The 19,865-nt window shown below is 39.5% G+C and overlaps 2 protein-coding genes across 3 annotated transcripts in view; both read right to left on the reverse strand.

Annotated features, from left to right (window-relative positions):
* Window positions 1-19,865, reverse strand: part of LOC126379156 (uncharacterized) — a 215,904-nt gene that overhangs the window by 92,080 nt on the left and 103,959 nt on the right. The gene's annotated exons all lie outside the window — the stretch shown is intronic.
* LOC126379180 (uncharacterized) lies at window positions 209-4,888 on the reverse strand. Of its 2 annotated transcripts, none has more exons than XM_050027856.1 (2): window positions 3,060-4,888; window positions 209-1,846 (listed from the first exon to the last, which is right to left on the reverse strand). In XM_050027856.1, exons 1-2 carry the CDS (start codon window positions 4,650-4,652, stop codon window positions 1,829-1,831), a joined length of 1,611 nt encoding a protein of 536 aa, XP_049883813.1. In that variant the 5' UTR covers window positions 4,653-4,888; the 3' UTR covers window positions 209-1,828. The 2 variants fall into 2 exon arrangements, with proteins under 2 accessions (XP_049883813.1, XP_049883812.1); XM_050027855.1 differs by having other exon boundaries at window positions 209-2,947.

Raw genomic sequence — 19,865 nt, forward strand, 5'->3', positions numbered from 1 at the left:
GACCTCAAAGTGAGAGGCAACCGTTCTCTCAACGGGACAACCTCGGCTTCCACTAAAAAAAAACACTTAAGATAAATTACTTAATAAAAAAAAAATTTGGTCGTAAATATGTAATTGTCGTAACACCTTAAAAGGTCGTAAAACCTTAATTAGCAAATGTATTGTAGCGTGTTAGCCGGTCCTTTTGGTTATAAAATCATACGACGACTTCAATGTAATTAATATCTTTTATTAATATAAACAACACAAGGTAAGTACAATGAGACGACCAAAGAGAATGACATAGACAATAGCGACAGCTGTAGTGATGTGCGTGACTAATAGTGACGTATACAACATCCCCCTTATCAGAAAGAAGTAAAATGATTACAATTTTACAGCTTGACTTGACTTAACACTATAGTTTAACAGTAGCTTATTGACCAGCTAAGACAGACAATTTGTAATTACAATTAAGACACAATATGTTTAACTTAGTCTATACTATTACTAATACTAGACAGCTAAATTTACAGACAGTCCTTCACAGTCATAACAAATATATATATGTATATTTTTTATAAATCTAACTGTCTTGGTGGTCTTATGACTCTTCCACTCCGAGTGCGCATTTGAACCGGGGTAGTATGCTCTTCAATAGACGGAGCTACTGTATGTGACACAGGAGACGTTCTGACATTTGGACTCTTTTGTGACCCTTCAGAAAATTCCATTTGTGGTATCTGTGGTGGCTTCAAAATATGCTGTCTATTTCTTCTTCCTATAAATCCATCAGACCCTTCAATTGTATAGGACCTAGGCTGATCGCATTTAAACTTGACGTTGCCTGTAGTCCATAGCGAATCTGGCATTTTCTTAAAATAGACTTTATCTCCTTCTTTTAGTTCTGGCAATACTTTAGTCTTTCTGTCGTAATAATCTTTCATTTTCTTCTTATTTTCTTCCTTTGTCTTGACATAATCTTGAAATTTGATTGTTTTAGGTTTTAAGTTATTTGTGACTGTAGGCAATTGTGTTCTCAGCGAACGTGACATTAACAGTTGTGCTGGAGATGGTAGATTTCCTCTAGGTGTATTCCTGAATTGAAGCAAAGCAAGATATGGGTCTGTTCCTGATTCGTCTGACTTAGTAAGAAAACGTTTACATATCTTGACTGCTGACTCTACCAATCCATTTGACCTTGGTATGTATGGACTTGACGTGTTATGGTGTATTCCCCATTCAAAAATAAAATTCTTAAATTCTGCAGAGTTAAATGGTGGACCATTGTCTGAGAATAACTCTACTGGTATCCCATGTCGACTGAAGATACTTTTAAGACAAACAATTACTGTTTTGGCGTTAGTACTTGCCACTGACATCAATTCAATATAATTCGAGTAATAATCTTGGACGACTATGAATTTTTTAGACTTATAATCCATGAAATCAACACCAACTTTTTCCCATGGAAGCAATGAGACATCATGTGGAAGAAGCGGTTCAGGAGCATTTGAGCTTCTATGTGACAAGCAAGTATGACATGACTCGACAAGATTTTTTATATCTGTTGACATGAATGGCCAAAATACATGACCTCTGACAAACGCTTTAGACCTTTCAATTCCTAGATGACCACTGTGTATTATTTTCAAGATATCTGGCCTTAATTTTTTAGGTATGACTATACTGTTACTTCTGAAGATTAGATCATTTTCTGTATGTAGATCAAATCTATATTGCCAATATTCCTGTACATCTTTGTGAACTTGAGCTTTACTCGACGGCCATCCTTCTTTACAGTATTTTTTCAAAATCTGTAGACTTTCATCTTCATTAGTGCCTTTGATTAGCCATTGTAGACGTTCTGGAGAGACAGGTAATGACTTAATAAGTAAATTGACGTGCACGACCACATCATCATCTAATTCTTCTGTGCTTGTTTCTGACAGTGGTGCTCTAGACAATGTATCAGCAATATACATGTGACTGCCTTTCTTGTAGACTACATTTAGACTATATGACTGTATTTTCAACATCATCCTCTGTAGACGTGTTGGGACTTCGACTAAAGGCTTTTTAAATAATGTTATTAACGGAGCATGATCTGTTTCGACCATTACAGTTTGTCCATATATAAATTGGTGGAACTTGACGCAGGCAAAGACTATTGCATATAGTTCCTTCTCTATTTGAGCCATTCTTTGCTGTGACTCCGTTAAGGTTTTTGACGCATAATAGACAGGATGTTGATTTTGTAACAACACTGCTCCGACAGCACAGCTACTAGCATCACTTTGTATGACAATAGGATCATTGACATTAAAATGTGACAAGACTGGGACCTGACATATTAATTGTTTTAGACGACAAAATGTTGCTTCATGATTAGCATTCCACTGCCAATCAGTAGACTTCTTTAGTAACTGACGTAGAATTTCTGTCTCACATGCCATATTTTTAATAAAAGGACTTAAGTAATTAAGCATGCCTAGAAATCGTTGTAAATCTTTTAGACAAGTAGGAGACGGCATCTCTTGGATTGCTCTGACTTTATCCGGATCGACTGTGATTCCGACTGCTGAAAATATATGACCCAGGTATTTAATACTCTCCTTGGCAAATGAACATTTTTCTTTATTAAATTTGACATTGTATTCCTTGGCTCTGTTGAATACCATATTAAGGCGTTCATTATGCTCTTGTAGTGTTTGTCCACTGACTAAAATATCATCGCTGTATACTGCCACTCCTGGTATGTCACCAAATATTTCTGTCATTATTCTATGAAAGTACTCAGGGGCACAGTTGACTCCATATGGAAGACGTTTGAAGCGATAACGACCAAATGGCGTATTAAATGTTGTGAGGTAAGAACTCTTCTCACTCAATTTACACATCCAAAATCCACTACTGGCATCTAAAGTTGAGTAGAATTTTGCACCAGCGACCTTGGCGCGAACCATGTCTACGGACGGAATAGGATAATGAGTTCTGTTAATCGCCTGATTTAGATTACGGGGGTCTAGACATACCCGTAATTGACCATTCTTCTTTTCGACTAAAATCAAAGAACTCACCCACTCAGTTGGCTCTGTGACCTTGACAATGACATCCATGTTTTCCATTTTCTCCAATTCTTCTTGAAGCCTTTGATGTAGAGCGAATGGTACCTTCCTTGGTGCATCGACTTTTGGCTTGACATCAGGATTTGTACTTATGACACACTCACCAGGAAGACATCCAAGACCGGTAAAAACAGAATTATTATATTCAATTAGTTTAGACAAATTTATATCTTGTGACTGACTTGACTGTGACTGACTTGACTGTGACTGACTTGACTGTGACTGACTTGACTGTACTGACTGACTTTTCATGGCTTCAGGACAAATTACATGACATGACTTTGACTCGTTTTGATTTGTTTCAAATGACAATTGACTATCATTATTTTCTGACATGTGACTATTTGTAGACTCGACACAAAAAACTCTTTTTATTAATCCAATTTCTGAGCAAGTAATTTTACCTAACACAGTTGGAGAATTCACATTTGCAATAACAAAATTAATTTGTTTTGTCATGTAGGTGCCATTCAATTGTAATTTACATTGTAAATTTTGTTGACCTAGTACTTCTAGACTATTACCAGTGTATGACTTAATTTTAATATCAGTTTTAGACAATACCTTTTTGATATTAAGTGAATCATAGACGTTTTTTGACATTATGTTGACATCACTGCCTGTATCAATAATACAATTCACTTGTGACTTATTTATGTTTATATTTATTGTCCACTCACTTGACGATGACGACTGTATATGACCAATGAATAAATCTTGTTTTTCTGACTGTACCTGATGGGTGTTGTTATCTGACTCGACATACTTGACTGACTTCGACTTGGACCGACAACATACTGCAAAATGACCGACTTTATTGCAATTTCTGCAGACTTGAGACAATGCTGGACACTTGTGACGATGGACTTGATTACATTTTGTACAGACTTCCTTTTTTGACTGTTGTTGTTGACTTTTATTTCTTGTATTTGACTTAGACCTTGACTGAGTTTTATTATACATGACTGAACTTTGTTCTGCTGTCAATGCATCTGTCTGATGTCTTGAAGCTAGCATGGCTTTTGCCACTTCTAAGGCCTTGTCAAGATCTAGCTTGTCTTCAAGCAAAAGTCTTTCTCGGATATAGTTGTACTTTTGATGCATGTTGCATATGAACATTATTTTGACAAGACGTTCCTGCAGTTTTCCTAGCTCGCAGTTTTGAGACCTTAGTTTTAGTGCACATGCAAAATCATCCAGCGACTCGTTTTCACTTTGTTTATATGTGAAAAAATTGTGACATTCATAAGTTAGGTTAGCTTTTGGGGCAAAATGATTTTGAAACAACTCGATGAGCTCGTCGTATTTAACTTTGTCTTCGTCTTTTCCGAACGTGTTAAATACATCCACACCTTTTTCCCCAATGACATGTAAAAATAAAGCTACCTTTCTGCCATCGCTTTCTTCATCCATGCCGGACGCGCGCATGTAAAATTTGAAGGATTGCACCCATTTCTTCCATTGTTGTGCTAAATTACCAGTCATCAACATGGGCTGCGGACATGACATTCCCGATAATTTCTTGGGTTTTTGATCTTCCGACATGTTTGTTAGCGGCGAGGCGGCGACGTGTTGACATTACTTATTTCACGACGATGTGAATCCAGTTCACTTACACTTCTGACACCATGTATTGTAGCGTGTTAGCCGGTCCTTTTGGTTATAAAATCATACGACGACTTCAATGTAATTAATATCTTTTATTAATATAAACAACACAAGGTAAGTACAATGAGACGACCAAAGAGAATGACATAGACAATAGCGACAGCTGTAGTGATGTGCGTGACTAATAGTGACGTATACAACAGCAAAATTGTCATTGAACAATTATGTCGTAAGTAGGTAATCAAATACTACCTGTACAGTCAAAAGGTAAAAAGTAAGATCCTATTCTTCTTATCGTGTGGGTTGTGAGGTGGAATACCAGCCTCATCAACCCTGGTGTCAGTGTTATTATTGAGTCGCCAAAGCCCCCTGACATGGCTCATGTAACGATTACTCACTTACTATCGGACAATCAGGTGATCAGCTTGTAATGTCCTAACCAAACTAGGAATCACAAAGTGATTTTATAAGTATATCGGGGTCCTGAAGTGTTTGGTGTCGCGAGCTGATTGGCCGCCTCTATGGCTAGAGTAATCGGTAAAAAGTAAACTATCGAGTTATGAAGCGGCTTCCTGCCACGAAGCGAAAATAGGCAGATACACTTTGTTTATTGAGTACTCCGATATAATAACACTCGCGAATGTCTTCCGACTAACTTAATGCGATCATTAACCACAAAACACCACTTCGTATTAATTATTTAGATTATTCAATGAAGAAAGCAACTGTCTCGTTCCCGTTTCCCGCCAAAAAGCCCATGACGAATTCTTTTCGCGCCCGATCGTCTTTTGTCTCAAAAATGGCCGCCATTATGTTTCTTTTTAAAGGACTAGACCATAGAGTTTTGGCCAAAGGAGTATTTACTCCGTTCGCGACAACAGGTTATGTCACTTATGTACTTACCAAAATTTTTCTGATTACTTACCTATCGCTAACCATATAATACTCATGCCATAACACGAAAATGTATTTTTTTCAACATTATTATTCTTGGTAAAACTCATAACATTTTTCTTTCAAACCATTATTGCTTCTGACAACTTTAAGTAATTACTTTTTAGAACGCCGCCATGTTTTTTTTTATTTTAAAAGCGTTCAGAAATTCTTCTCAAAACATAATGGGGGTTTTTCCAGGCTACGTTCCACTAAAATCATATAGATGGCGTAATGGAGATTTAACGTGATATTTACCTATTTTCTCATTACTCGGGTATGTACATAATTAGGAAACCGACTAAGAATCCCGACTTTGCTTCCCGCCAAAAACTCTCTGTTTTTTTTAAAAAGTTCAGTCGACTTACCGCCATCGCGCGCGTTTTTTCGCAACAGCTTTAAAATGTGATAAAGTCTGTTAAAACTGAACAATTGCGTCTAAATTAATGTGTAATATGTGTGTGTGTGTGTAATATATAATAAAATGGCGTTAAAACGTACTACATCAGCTGCCAGAGTGAAGACAAATAGGGAAGAAATAATGTAAGTACTTATTCACCTTTTTTGTTGGAGAAAATCACAACATTTGTTTGCATTGCGCACTTACTTTTATATGCGCAAATGTCAAATTGCAATATTGCTTTCTTAGGTGAATTGCTTCGATGTGTGGCCATTTTAACCCCAATGAATGTGATTTTTCGGATTTTTCAAAAAGACGCTTAAAAAAGTGGTTACTTATGTAAGGCGACGATATTATTTTATTTTTCCATTAAGTAATGGTTATTGTTGAAACTTATTTTCCATTCTGTGTAGTTTTGGAAAAATTCTATTTATTTTTATTTTACGTCGAATCATTTGCAATCATTTTTTTGCCGCGGGGGTGGGCGCCTCTTACTTCAGTAGGCTGCAGTCAGATGGTGGCTGAGTTCGGATGTTATTTCCCGAAGTTTATTTCCTTCAACGATTCCCAAATAATTTCACCACATTTACGTACACATCAATTACGCAATCCCTCCCAAAATTTTGACCGCAATTATCAAGGAGGTACCCTTAAAAACCCCTCCCAAAACGGAGAAAAATTCGACAAAAAACTCGCAGGGCGTGGCTTTGGATATAACCTCTCGCTTACCAACCTTTTGCCGTCTCAAGAATCTTTAATAAACCTTATTGCAGAGTCTTTAAGTGTCTATTGCGGGGTCTTGTACAGTTTGGGGTAGTAAATGATCGGAAATACGGTTGAAATCAAGTACAATTGCTCCAGGTCGGTAATTAGGATGATTTTCTGTCGGTCGAGGTATGTTTGGGTTCTTATGTGAATACCGAAGAGCAGTTCATTTCGTAATGTTGGCCGAGATATTTTGGTGGAGGTAAGAAGGAAGTGTAGAGAAGACATTGCGGCAGTAGGCTAGTTTCCAACTAAAATGCCAAAAAGCTTTTGTTGCTAATTTTGTTGTTGTTGTTGTTTGTTGTTATTGTTTGTTGTTGTTGTGTATTATTTCTTTTTATTTTGGTGCAATGAAGTGTATTATTGTATTTGTTGCTTTCTTAGATGAATTGCTTCGATGTGGCCATTATAACCCTCCACTTACTTTTTACTAAACGTCAAAACACGAAATGCCCATGGAAATTCGAAAGAAAAACCACACTGTGACGTCATAGAAAAACGTGATAAAATGTCGGACGTATTATTACGTTTTTCTTGATTAAAATTCATTGTTAGATAGATAAAATACTTTATTGAGCACGATGGACAGAAAATACAGAGATGAGGACAACAGGTGGCCTTATTGCTCATGCAGCAATTTCTTCCAGACAGTTTGTTGGAAATAAGTCATCATCATCACTAGCCCATTAACGTCCCCACTGCTGGGGCACGGGCCTTCCCTATGGATGGATAGGGAGATCGGGCCTTAAACCACCACGCGGGCCCAGTGCGGATTGGTGCTAATGCAGCCGGGACCAACGGCTTAACGTGCGTTCCGTAGCACGGAGGAGCTCGAGATGAAAACTTTTTTTTTGTGGTCACCCATCCTATGACCGGCCTTTGCGAAAATTGCTTAACTTCAACAATCGCAGACCGAGCGCGTTTACCGCTGCGCCACCGAGTTCCTCAATGTACTTATTTGTTTTAAGTTTACGCGGTTATTATATCATATCATATCCCTATTTTAAACGCGGTAAGAACCCGTTACTATGTTTTTTAATTGTTGTTTGGTTGTTGAATGCCTCCTCCATCCTTCTTGGCTCGTGAATGCCCCGAATTTACTGAGTGTTCAGATGTTTGTGGGAGTTTTCGGGAGGTTTTTATATCTGACGCAAGAAGTGGATGTTTTTCAAGATTGAGTAAGATGGTAGAGAGGGACGGAGTTAGGTGGGTATTGCAGTCCAAATCAAATAAAAAAAATCACAGTGATAACAAAAGTGAAATAGCAATATTGCTTTTTAAGATGGATTGCTTCAATGCGGCTCTTTTTGGCACACACCGGGCGCTTCATACAACACACCTCGTTTTACACAGACACTACACATTGACGTTATCGTACACGCGCATCTGTGTGTGTGACGTCTAACGCCCATACGATCGAAGACTAAAGTAAGACCGAGGGGTGAGGTAAACCTAGCTCAGCCGCTGGTGGGGAGCGGAGAGTTGCTTTTCTATACGTAGTATTATTCCTTATTCTATGCCGCTGGGTGGGGCCGGTTGCCGTGCCGCGAAGGCTGGTGTCTTGTTTGTGGGAAAGAAATATATAAAGCGAAGGTTGGTGGTAGGGCTGGCAGAGGAAGACCTAGAAGGACGTACATTGACCAAATTGTAGATGTCCTTAGAAAAGGTTCAGTACGATCTAAGTACTCTGAACCGGCGTGCGTGAATGAAACGATTGACGAATGTCCACATTCAATTTCTTCCTCCAGGAAGCAAGAGAAGTGTGTCAGGATCGAAGCAAATTGAATTTCATAGTCTCCGCTTACCCCGGTGGGATATAGGCGTGAGTTTATGTACTTATTTATGTATCACCACTGAATTCGACTTCATACTGTTATGATTAAAATGTGATAAATAAACATTTAATTTAAAACATTTAATTGGAGGAGCTCGGTGGTGCAGCGGTAAACGCGCTCGGTCTGCGATTGTTGAAGTTAAGCAACTTTCGCCAAGGCCGGTCATAGGATGGGTGACCACAAAAAAAAGTTTTCATCTCGAGCTCCTCCGTGCTTCGGAAGGCACGTTAAGCTGTTGGTCCCGGCTGCATTAGCAGTCGTTAATAACCATCAATCCGCACTGGGCCCGCGTGGTGGTTTAAGGCCCGTGCCCCAGCAGTAGGGACGTTAACGGGCTGGTGATGATGATGAAACATTTAATTTGGGGAAATAATTAATATTTCTTAACGTTGCCATTGGCCCACTTAATTCTTTCAAATATTCTTCCTCTCAGACGACGCCCTGAGCCGAGGTTCGCGCCCATCTGGGCACCCTCAGGCCTGTTGTCTTTTTCTTGTAACTAGAGAGAGTTTTCAACGCTCCCCATTTGTCCGGTCAAGTACATAACATACGTCTCATAAACAGCACAGGCTGTTTACTCCATCACGCTGCTTCACTACGGGTTGGAAGAAGTGTTTTTACATCTAATAGCCGAGACCAACTGCTTAAAGTGCCCTCCAATGCACGGAATCAGTCTTACTTTTTCGGAAAGTCTGGTGATTCAACACTGCAATCTCCTTACCAAACAAAGGACAGTCTTTCAAAGTGATTTCGACAATGCCCCCATCAGGAATCGAACTTGGACCTCCAGAGAGTGAGCCTAACGCTCCACTACACCACAGAGGCCGGCCAAGTAGTTAATGCCGGTTCTGGCATAAATTGTCTCCAGCCGGGTCTGCATGACAACGGCGTCGCGCGCGGCGCGAATTATATTGAGTGCTTCGACCAATAGCCGTTTGACGTCCATCTACGTAGATAGCATTCGTATCGTTTTTTGGTCCAAGCGATATGATTCGCGTCGCGCGCGGCGCGTTTGTCATGCAGACCCGGCTGGGGCACTAAATCCGACTCTGTATTTACAAGAAAGGGTCTAAAGTGCATTTTTGCGAGAATGGACAAAAACCACGAGTATTTATATAGCCTCACTGTGACATGTTGATGGTTGTAAGAACATTTTGGTAATCTGTTCCGTGAGTTGGTTTATGAGACGTCCATTAAACATATGGAGCGAATACTGATATAGAAGACCACATTTGTCCGGCCAAGTGGCCGTTTAAGGAAAATCAAAGATTTTTTCCTATAATTTGCATGTGTTTTATAATACACGGAATTATATTACACGGAATAAAATTTATAATATACGGAATAAAAATAAAATCGTTATTCGAAATTCTAGATTAAGTAAAATAAATTCATCTTTATCGGGGTTATGTATACGTTTTTATAATAAAATACCAGATAATATTATTGAATTTGACAGAAAATAAATTTACTCACGTGAAGCTTACTTTATGTAAAAAAGCTTATTATGAGATTAATGATTACCTAAATGATAAAAATGTCTGGCATTGAATGTGTCACTCTAGTTATTAAATAACTTGTAATGTACCCTCATTGATTTAAAAGATGTGTTGCTATTACAGTTACTTGTCATTTCTTCTCCTCAGCCATAACACCTTGCGAAATGACGTAAATTCAAAAATGTTACATTGACCTTCAACAAGTTTATCCATGATAATTACGTTGAATAAATGATTCTGATTTCATAACTGTATTGCAGACGGGGACCGCCGTTTCGAACCCCTGTACTGGACTTGCACCAATGAGTTTATTTATTTATTTATTTATTTTTATTTAGTTATTAATTTATCTTATGTGCAATCACTAACACAGTTGTCTCGACCATTATAGACGGCGATACGGCTCACCTATCACGTTGGTCTAACAGAAAGCTCGGTGAGGTGTGGGTACTTAGTTCATCTTGCGATGGATGTACCTCTGACTACCCCAATTGGGATATAGTCGTGAGTTGAGCATATGCCATGTTCAACATAATAACTAATTACTTACGTATAAAATAAATTACGTATGTGTTCTGAAACTAATTAATCATCTGTACAAATTCCGAACTAATTTTACGACCATTAATTTGCGATGCATTTGATTAAAACTGCACTTCGGTACAGGGTAGTGTTGGCTGACAATGCCCTATTCATCGACTGTCGATACAACAAATAGAAACGGCCTCTGTGGTCCAGTGGTTGAGCGTTGGGCTCACGATCCGGAGGCCCCGGGTTCGAATCCCGGTGGGGACAAATCACAAAAATCACTTCGTGATCCCTAGTTTGGTTAGGACTTGACAAGCTGATCACCTGATTGTCCAAAAAGTAAGATGATCCGTGCTTCGGAAGGCAAGTTAAGCCGTTGGTCCCGGTTGTTACTTACTGATGTAAGTACGTAGTCGTTACATTAGCCATGTCAGGGGCCTTTGGCGGCTCAATAATAACCCTGACATCAGGGTTGATGAGCCTGGTATTCTACCTCACAACCTACACGATAAGAAGATCTTTTGTTAAACAAAAATTAGAAGGTGTTTCGAAGTTCTACCCTAAGATTCTATCGATAACCAAAACTATCGATGTTTTCCCAACACTATTTAATCGTGAATGCAATTCGTCAATCGATGTATTGTGCACTGCTGTCCGCTCGTACGAACTTGTTTTTAGTTAAGGGCAAGTTGAGATAGGCTGTTGACTTTGAGTCTTAAGTAGCTTCGAGTTTGGTCTTTACTGGGGTGGATAGGGTTTATAACAACAGCATACATACACATATATAAATTCGCGCCTATTTCCCTCCTAGGTGATATCTATTATCTATGATCCAAAATGTTTTTTTTTTTATAGCACTTAGGTACCCGTGGCCGGGATTTGAACCCGTTACACGACGATATAAGTCACGCGTTTTCCGAACAGGGCTATCATGGATTTTTTATCATCATCATCAACCCATTAACGTCCCCACTGCTGGGGCACGGGCCTTCCCTATGGATGGATAGGGAGATCGGGCCTTAAACCACCACGCGGGCCCAGTGCGGATTGATGGTTATTAACGTCTGCTAATGCAGCCGGGACCAACGGCTTAACGTGCCTTCCGAAGCACGGAGGAGCTCGAGATGAAAAGTTTTTTTTTGTGGTCTCCCATCCTATAACCGGCCTTTGCGAAAGTTGCTTAACTTCAACAATCGCAGACCGAGCGCGTTAACCGCTGCGCCACCGAGCTCCTCATTTATCATAAACATCCATCTTAGGACTTTGTATCGAAGGACGTAATATACGATCCCGACGACCCGATTACTCTAGCCATAGAGGCAGCCAATCAGCTCGCGACACCAAACACTTCAGGACCCCGATACCGACTCCGCCGGCGTGGTCGACGATTTCCTTCAATCAGCGCTTATCGCTATCGACCCACTAGGATCGATTAATTCATTGGAATATTTTCCCTCTCAGACAACGCCCTGAGCCGAAGTTCGCGCCCAACTACTTTCTGGAGCCTACAGTACAGGGTAACCTAGTTTAGGCTCCAGCCTCCACAAACATTAGTTAATTACTTAAGTCAAAATGTAACTTATCACTATGTATTATGTTGTGGAGGTAATAAACGATTTTTATTTATTTATTTAACTAAGCACCCTCAGGCCTGTTGGCTTAAACGTTGTAACGGGTGAGAGCCTTCAGCGCTCCCCATTTGTCCGGCCAAGTAGTTAATGCCGTCTGCGGCAAACCTACAATAAGTCACGTCAAAAAAAAACTTTGTATCGAAAGTGACCGCAAGTTACTTTATGACTTTTGAGCTCTGCCCACCCTTTTACGGATGACAAGCGTGAGTTTATGCAAGTTATTCAAGCTGTACCTTAACATATTTCATAATTAAGCCCGAAACAGTATAATTTATCTCTCATACGTCATATAACACAGAAAATGGAAAATTTTCATTTTAAAAACGCCAAAATTACTCATTACATTCATAATGGCCCCGATTCCTGCAGACACCGTCTAATTTTATTTTAAGTTATATCTGTCATTTTCATATCCGTCGAAAAGGAAAGGGACGGATGATTCACAGCTCTTAATTTTAGGAAGAATGAGTAAATGAACGTGTCGGGTTATTGACTGATGTAAAATTTTTAGACGGTTGGTTTAGATTTGTGCTTAAAATTGACGTGTGTTCCATAAATTTTATGCTTGTCGATTACCCGTCCCTTTCCTTTTCGGCGGATAAGAAAATGACAGATATAACTTAAAATAAAATTAGATGGTATTTACAGGAATTAGCACCAATACAAGATTAATTTATAAATCTTATTAACAGTCTCTGTTGTTGGTAGCCGTGGTCGCCCAGTCGATAGAACGCTTGCCTCTCACTTTAAGGTCGCAGGTTCGAATCCAGCACAGGCCTAAAGCAATGATTGTCGAATTTCGTTTCGAATTCATGTTTGGATCATAAATTATTATTAATTCAGCGGTGATGGAAAACATCGTGAGGAAACCCACATTCCCGAGAAATGCATTTTCGGAGGTATGTGACCTAACTTGTATTGGGCTGGTTTCCCCTTCGCGGGTTGGAAGGTCAGACAAGCAGTCGCTTCTGTAAAAAACCGGACCTGTCAATTCTTCAGGTTAGGTAAGCGGACCCTGTGAAAAAAAGGATAATGATTAACAGTCTCTGTGGTCCAGTAGTTGAGCGTTGGGCTCACGATCCGGTTGTCCCGGGTTCAATTACAAAATTCACTTGCTGGTCCCTAGTTTGGTTAGGACACTGCAGATGATCCGTGCTTCGGAAGGGAAGTTAGGCAGCACCCGATTACTATATAGTTATTCGAATTGGTGAGAGCCATCAGCGCTCTCCATCTATCCGGCCAAGTAGTTAATGCCATCTAAATGATGTGTTGCTGTTGCAGTTTCTTGTCATTTCTTCTCCTCAGTCATAACACCTTGCGAAATGACGTAAATTCAAAAATGTTACATTGACCTTCAACAAGTTTATCCATGATAATTACGTTGAATAAATGGTTCTGATTTTGAAATATAGGCTCATACTCGTATGGCCTCGGTGAGCTCGGAGGAGCTCGGTGGCGCAGCGGTAAACGCGCTCGGTCTGCGATTGTTGAAGTAAAGCAACTTTCGCAGAGGCCGGTCATAGGATGGGTGACCACAAAAAAAAAAGTTTTCATCTCGAGCTCATCCGTGCTTCGGAAAGCACGTTAAGCCGTTAGTCCCGGCTGCATTAGCAGTCGTTAATAACCACCAATCCGCACTGGGCCTGCGTGGTGGTTTAAGGCCCGATCTCCCTATCCATCCATAGGGAAGGCCCGTGCCCCAGCAGTGGGGACGTTAATGGGCTGATGATGATGATGACTCGTATGGCGCGCGTTTCGCTCTCACTTAACTCTTCCAACCTCTTTCTCCTATTCCGTGGTTTCCCTCTTGCCTTCCGCCCCGCAGTACGCTGTCTGACGCGAGTGTGATGGCGCCCAGAGTATTCTATGCAACTTATAAATTGTTTTTTCTTGCATATTAAACATACACATACATACATAAACTCACGCCCATTTCCCACCGGGGTAAGCAGAGACTATAGAATTCCATTTGCTTCGATCCTGACACACTTTTCTTGCTTCCTCCACATTCATTAATCGCTTCATACACGCGGCGTTCAGAGTAGATCATACTAAACCTTTTCTAAGGACATCTCCAATTTGGTCAATGTAAGTCCTTCTAGGTCTTAAATATTAAAAATCAACCATAAATCGTACATACATACATTTTTACCCCGGCTTCGTCTGATAAAAGTATTCCTCGTCTTGGCCTAGACTCATCAATAATACAAAGCTATTCACCTTTATAGGGAACGTGACCGATTCGATTTAGATATTAAAAAAACAGCAGTCAAGACCGTCTTTGGGTAAACAACCAGCTCTTGGGTTAAAAATACTTGACACCATGGTATAACAATACCAGCGGGCCTAGCACCGTAAGCACGCGACTCTTTCTCGCCGCGACAGAGATCGTCTGTCTCTTTCTGTGCAGTATAGGTCCCGGCAAACTTCTTGAGCATCGACCTTGACTGCGCACAACCGAATTTTAGGTCTCTTTGGTGGTGCGGTACGGGGTGAGTCCCGCATCGACCGGCTATTGGTAGATCCGTCGATACTTCCCCCGCGCACTCTGTCTTCGTCCCTTTGACTCCCGAATACACTTGCGTGCAGTGAAACTGTCACGTTTTTGTTATTGCTCTTTTGTTGGACTTTTTTGTTATTGCTCATTTTTTTAAGTTTAAGAATTAGTTACTAGCACGAGGTCTATGTCTACAGATCCAAAACCTAGCACTAGCTCTGGTATTGCTGGTTTCAACCTCATATTAATCTTCATTAATCAATATTATACTTACCTGACGATTAGATTTTTATTAAATATAATAATATAATAATTGTTTTTTTTAATGAAGTTAAGAAAATAATCAAAAGTTCATTTTTTTTGCACGGAAGTGTACGTGCGCGAACTTTCCCCCACTACGACACTCGATGCTCAAGAAGTTTGCCGGGAGTTATACTTCTTCTTCTTATCGTGTGGGTTGTGAGGTGGAATACCAGCCTCATCAACCCTGGTGTCAGGGTTACTATTGAGCCGCCAAAGGCCCCTGACATGGCTCATGGGGAGTTATACTGTGAGAGAGAGACGGGTGCTAAGCCCGCAGGTATGCTCAATCCTATGACAAGCCGCCATTGCTAGCCCATTGATGACGTAAGTGTTACCACTGTGTTACCATTAAATTGGTATCATTCCAATTCCATGCTAACATTCCAAGGACGTAAATTTTATTATTGAAAATTAAGTGAACTACTGACTAATGTATTTCATTACTATTGTGGCGTTTTATTTGTTTAATTGGTATGCTGGTATTCTAATTAAACGACCATCAAAATAATATTTGAAAGGTTTATTGTTTTCACACATTTTACACTTTTATTGTTATTATTCATATTTTGTAAATCACTGTGTTTTTTGTAATTTTTTAAACTATTTTTTTTAATACAAGAAAATATTAATTACTTATGCATCAATTTTTGATGCTAAGAAGAAAGTCTATCTTTGTTTATGACAATACCTTTTTTTATAGTAACCAAAACCATAGACATGTTACATTTTATTCGTGATTCGAACATAATGGTGCTAATTCCTGCAGACGCCATCAAATTTTATTTTAAGTTATACCTGTCATTTTCTTATCCGCCGAAAAGGAAAGGGACGGGTTATCGACAGGCATAAAAATGGAACATAACGTCAATTTTCAGCAGAAATCTAAAACTCTAAAACAATCGTCTAAAAATTTTACATCGGCTAATAACCCGACAGAATTAAGTTGACAGCACACGTCAAACGGTTTGCATACCAGCGAGATACTTTTTGAATCGCCCGGGTTATTCATTCATTTACTCATTCTTCCTAAAATTTACGACTGTCAATCATTCGTCTCTTTCCTTTTCGGCGGATAAGAAGATGACAGGTATAACTTAAAGTAAAATTAGGAGGTGTCTGCAGGAATCGGGGCCAATAACCACTTGTCACTAGATATCAACTCAGAATCGTCTGAATCATCCCCATCAGTATTCGTTACGATGTCACTACACTCTGTATATACAGGGTGTTAGTGACCTCGTAACGACCTTTTTTTTATGAATTTTCCGACTGAAAATTCCACTTGATATCAATTCAGAATCATAGTCTGAATCATCCCCTTCAGTATTCGTTACGGTGTCACTAACACCCATACCTACTTGTATGGCTACAGTATGTACTTGTGCGGGGTGTAAGTGTCATCGTAACGAATACTGAAGGGGTCATTCAGGTGATTATTCTGAGTTAATATCAAGTGGAATTTTCCATCGCAAAAGTATAGAATTGAAAATAATTTAAAAAAACTAAAAAAAAACATTAATTTTGCGACGGAAAATTCCACTTGACATCAACTCAGAATCATGGTCTGAATCATCCCCCTCAGTATTCGTTACGATGTCACTAACACCCATTATAGCGTAAACGAGAAAAAAGTACTTAACTATTATAACTTACCCAAAAATCGTTCAATATAAAAAGTATCTTGACCTTTTTAATGTCCGAACGCGCCGAGACAAGTCGCAGTGACTTATGATCAACAGTCGGCATGTATCAACTTTTCTTTTTTTTTTTTTCAACCTGTCCCTTAAGCAGTTAACCTTAATTCATTAATGTTTTATACAAATATTTTTGTATGTCGCGCTTATCATTTAGGTGTGGTCTGAGTTTGATGGACATATTCTCACGTTATAGGAGTGGGCAGATGGTGGTTACGAGTTAGCTTAGTTGGTAGAACGCTCGCCTCTCAATTTGAGGTCGCAGGTTCGAATCGAGCCCCGAAATGAATGATTGTCGAATTTGTTTTCGAATTCATGTTTAGATCATAAATCACGTGCTCAGCGGTGAAGGAAAACATCGTGAGGAAACCCACATTCCCGAGAAATGCATTTTCTAAGGTGACCTAACCTGTGTTGAGCTGGTTTTACCTTCGCGGGTTGAAAGGTCAGACAGGCGGTCGCTTCTATAAAATACCGGACCTGTCAAATCTTCAGGTTAGGTAAGCGGACCCTGTGAGAAACGGGATAATGCTAGGGAGATGATTACAGCCATAGAGATAGCCAAGCTCGTAACAGCAAACACTTCAGAAACCCGATACCGACCCCGCCGGCGTAATATTTAGTAAAATACTGGTCCCGATTCCTGCAGACACCTCCTAATTTTACTTTAAGTTATACCTGTCATTTTCTTATCCGCCGAAAAGGAAAGGGACGGATGATTGACAGCTCTTAATTTTAGGAAGAATGAGTAAATGAATGAATAACCCGGGCGAATCAAAAAGGTATCTCGCTGGTATGCAAACCGTTTGACGTGTGCTGTCAACATAATTATGTCGGGTTATTGGCCAATCTAAAATTTTTAGACGGTTGTTTTAGATTTGTCCTTAAAATTGACGTGTGTTCCATAAATTTTATGCTTGTCGATTACCCGTCGCTTTCCTTTTCGGCGGATAAGAAAATGACAGATGCAACTTAAAATAAAATTAGATAGTGTTTACAGAAATTAGCACCAATGTGGCAGTAATATTTAGTAAAAACACGGTTTTATAGTGGATACATCACTTATGTTGTCTACATAAGTAGGTAATTGAATTACCGTAAGATTGATGTTAAAACTTTCACTTCCATATTATGTGTGTTTTGGCAGTTAACATCATTTGTTGAATATATTTGTTTCCGTGAATTGGTGATTTATTGTAGAAAGTGGTATTATGCCTCCGCAAAAGGCATAATGCGACCCATTACTCTAGCCATAGAGGCGGCCAATCAGCTCGCGACACCAAACACTTACCGACCCGGCGTGGTCGACGATTTCTGGGGTGGGGTTTCTTGGGGCTGGGTGGGGTATGGGGCATACTCCACCACGCTGCTCCACTGCGGATTGGTGGAGGTGTTTTTATGGCTAATAGCCGGGACCAATGGCTTAACGTGCCCTCCGAAGCACGGAATCATCTTACCTTTTCGGACAATCAGGTGATTCAAGCCTGAAAAGTCCTTACCAAACAAAGGACAGTCTCACAAAGTGATTTCGACAATGTCCCCATCGGGAATCGAACCCGGACCTCCAAATCGTGAGCGTAACGCTCTAACCACTAGACCACGGAGGCTGTTATTTTATTTATTATTACTTTTTAATTTAATTTGTTTTGTTTTTTTTTCTGATTTCTGATGAACTAAGTACTCACACTTCATCGAAGCTTTCTTTTAAACCAACGTGATAGGTGGTGATATGGTGATGCTGGTATGTATGTTTGTAAAAAAACATACAAATTTCCATAAATTCCTTAAAATCGCGATAATAACGACGCAACCAGACCAGTTCGATACCGTAATAAGTTTTAAAAAAAGCATTTTTTTTTGTCAGGAAACGAGGGGCATTGCCGTTTTTATGTCGATCATATAACAGATAAAAGTATAATTTTTATGCCAAAATACTGCAAGAGACGCGTGGAGGCGTCAGTAATATGCAGTGACGCATTCAACAACATACCATAATATCGTTCTAATTTGGGAGTCTTCAAGGCTAGAGTGAATAGGCATTTGCTAAGTAATTAAAAAAAAATCAAAATTGAAAAATATCTTTATTCAGTTGGTAACATAGTTACACTTTGAATCGTCAATTTTTACATAACAAACGTCTCGTCCGCCTAAAACTACTGCAGCTTCTCACAACCTGTATAGCCGGGGAAAAGAAGCTGCAAGAAAAACCTCGGCACAGGGCCCTAGACGTTCTTTAAAAAAAATAAAAATATACTTACATAAAATATTGGTATACAATTGAGTACATAATAATTTAGCTGCCTAATATCAGTTCTCAGACAGTTAATCCCATGCATTCATAATCTTTTAATCGTAATCGTGAACCACCCTTGACCACATCGTTTCTGACCATTAGGTGAGATAACGGCCTCCGTTCTGTTCACTATCCGGAGGTCCCGGGTTCGAATCCCGGTGGAGTGAGATTCACGCCTGTGATCCGTAATGGAGTAGGCAGAGTTACTGGTAACCAGAAAACAAATTAAATTGCGGTCACTTTCGATATAAAATCCTAAGCACTTTCCTTCTACCGACTGCAATTGGAATACCATTCGTATTTAAGTTTATAAATGTAATACAAACTGGATTTAAAAAAAAAGAAAAGGAAAGGAAAAATGAAACAGTAGGACTAGGCCCTGTGCTGGGAGGTTTTCTGGCCACGTCTTTCCCTCAGCGTTACAGGTTCCGATGTGGTAGTAGTTTTACAGCTAATTACATAATATGTAATTTAATTTTTGACTTTCAAAAAGCACTAACTTTGTAAGCCAATTTTGAAAAATAAATATTCTTGAATTTTTTTTTTAAATATTTTTTTTGAGATAGAGTATCATGTGTCGTAATACCTAATTTGACCCGACAGGGAATCAAACCTAGGACCTTGTTCACTACACTGTCACTCACTAAATAAAACACTGATTTCTTCAAAAAAACTGCATTTATTGCAAAAATACCTTTGCCTTACGTGGCTTGACGAGAATACCGTGATACCGCGTTCTAAATTCGAACAGCGACATCTGTTGGTGTCCGGT

This window comes from Pectinophora gossypiella, chromosome 28 (genome assembly GCF_024362695.1).
Source record: "Pectinophora gossypiella chromosome 28, ilPecGoss1.1, whole genome shotgun sequence".
In the NCBI taxonomy this organism is placed as follows: domain Eukaryota; kingdom Metazoa; phylum Arthropoda; class Insecta; order Lepidoptera; family Gelechiidae; genus Pectinophora; species Pectinophora gossypiella.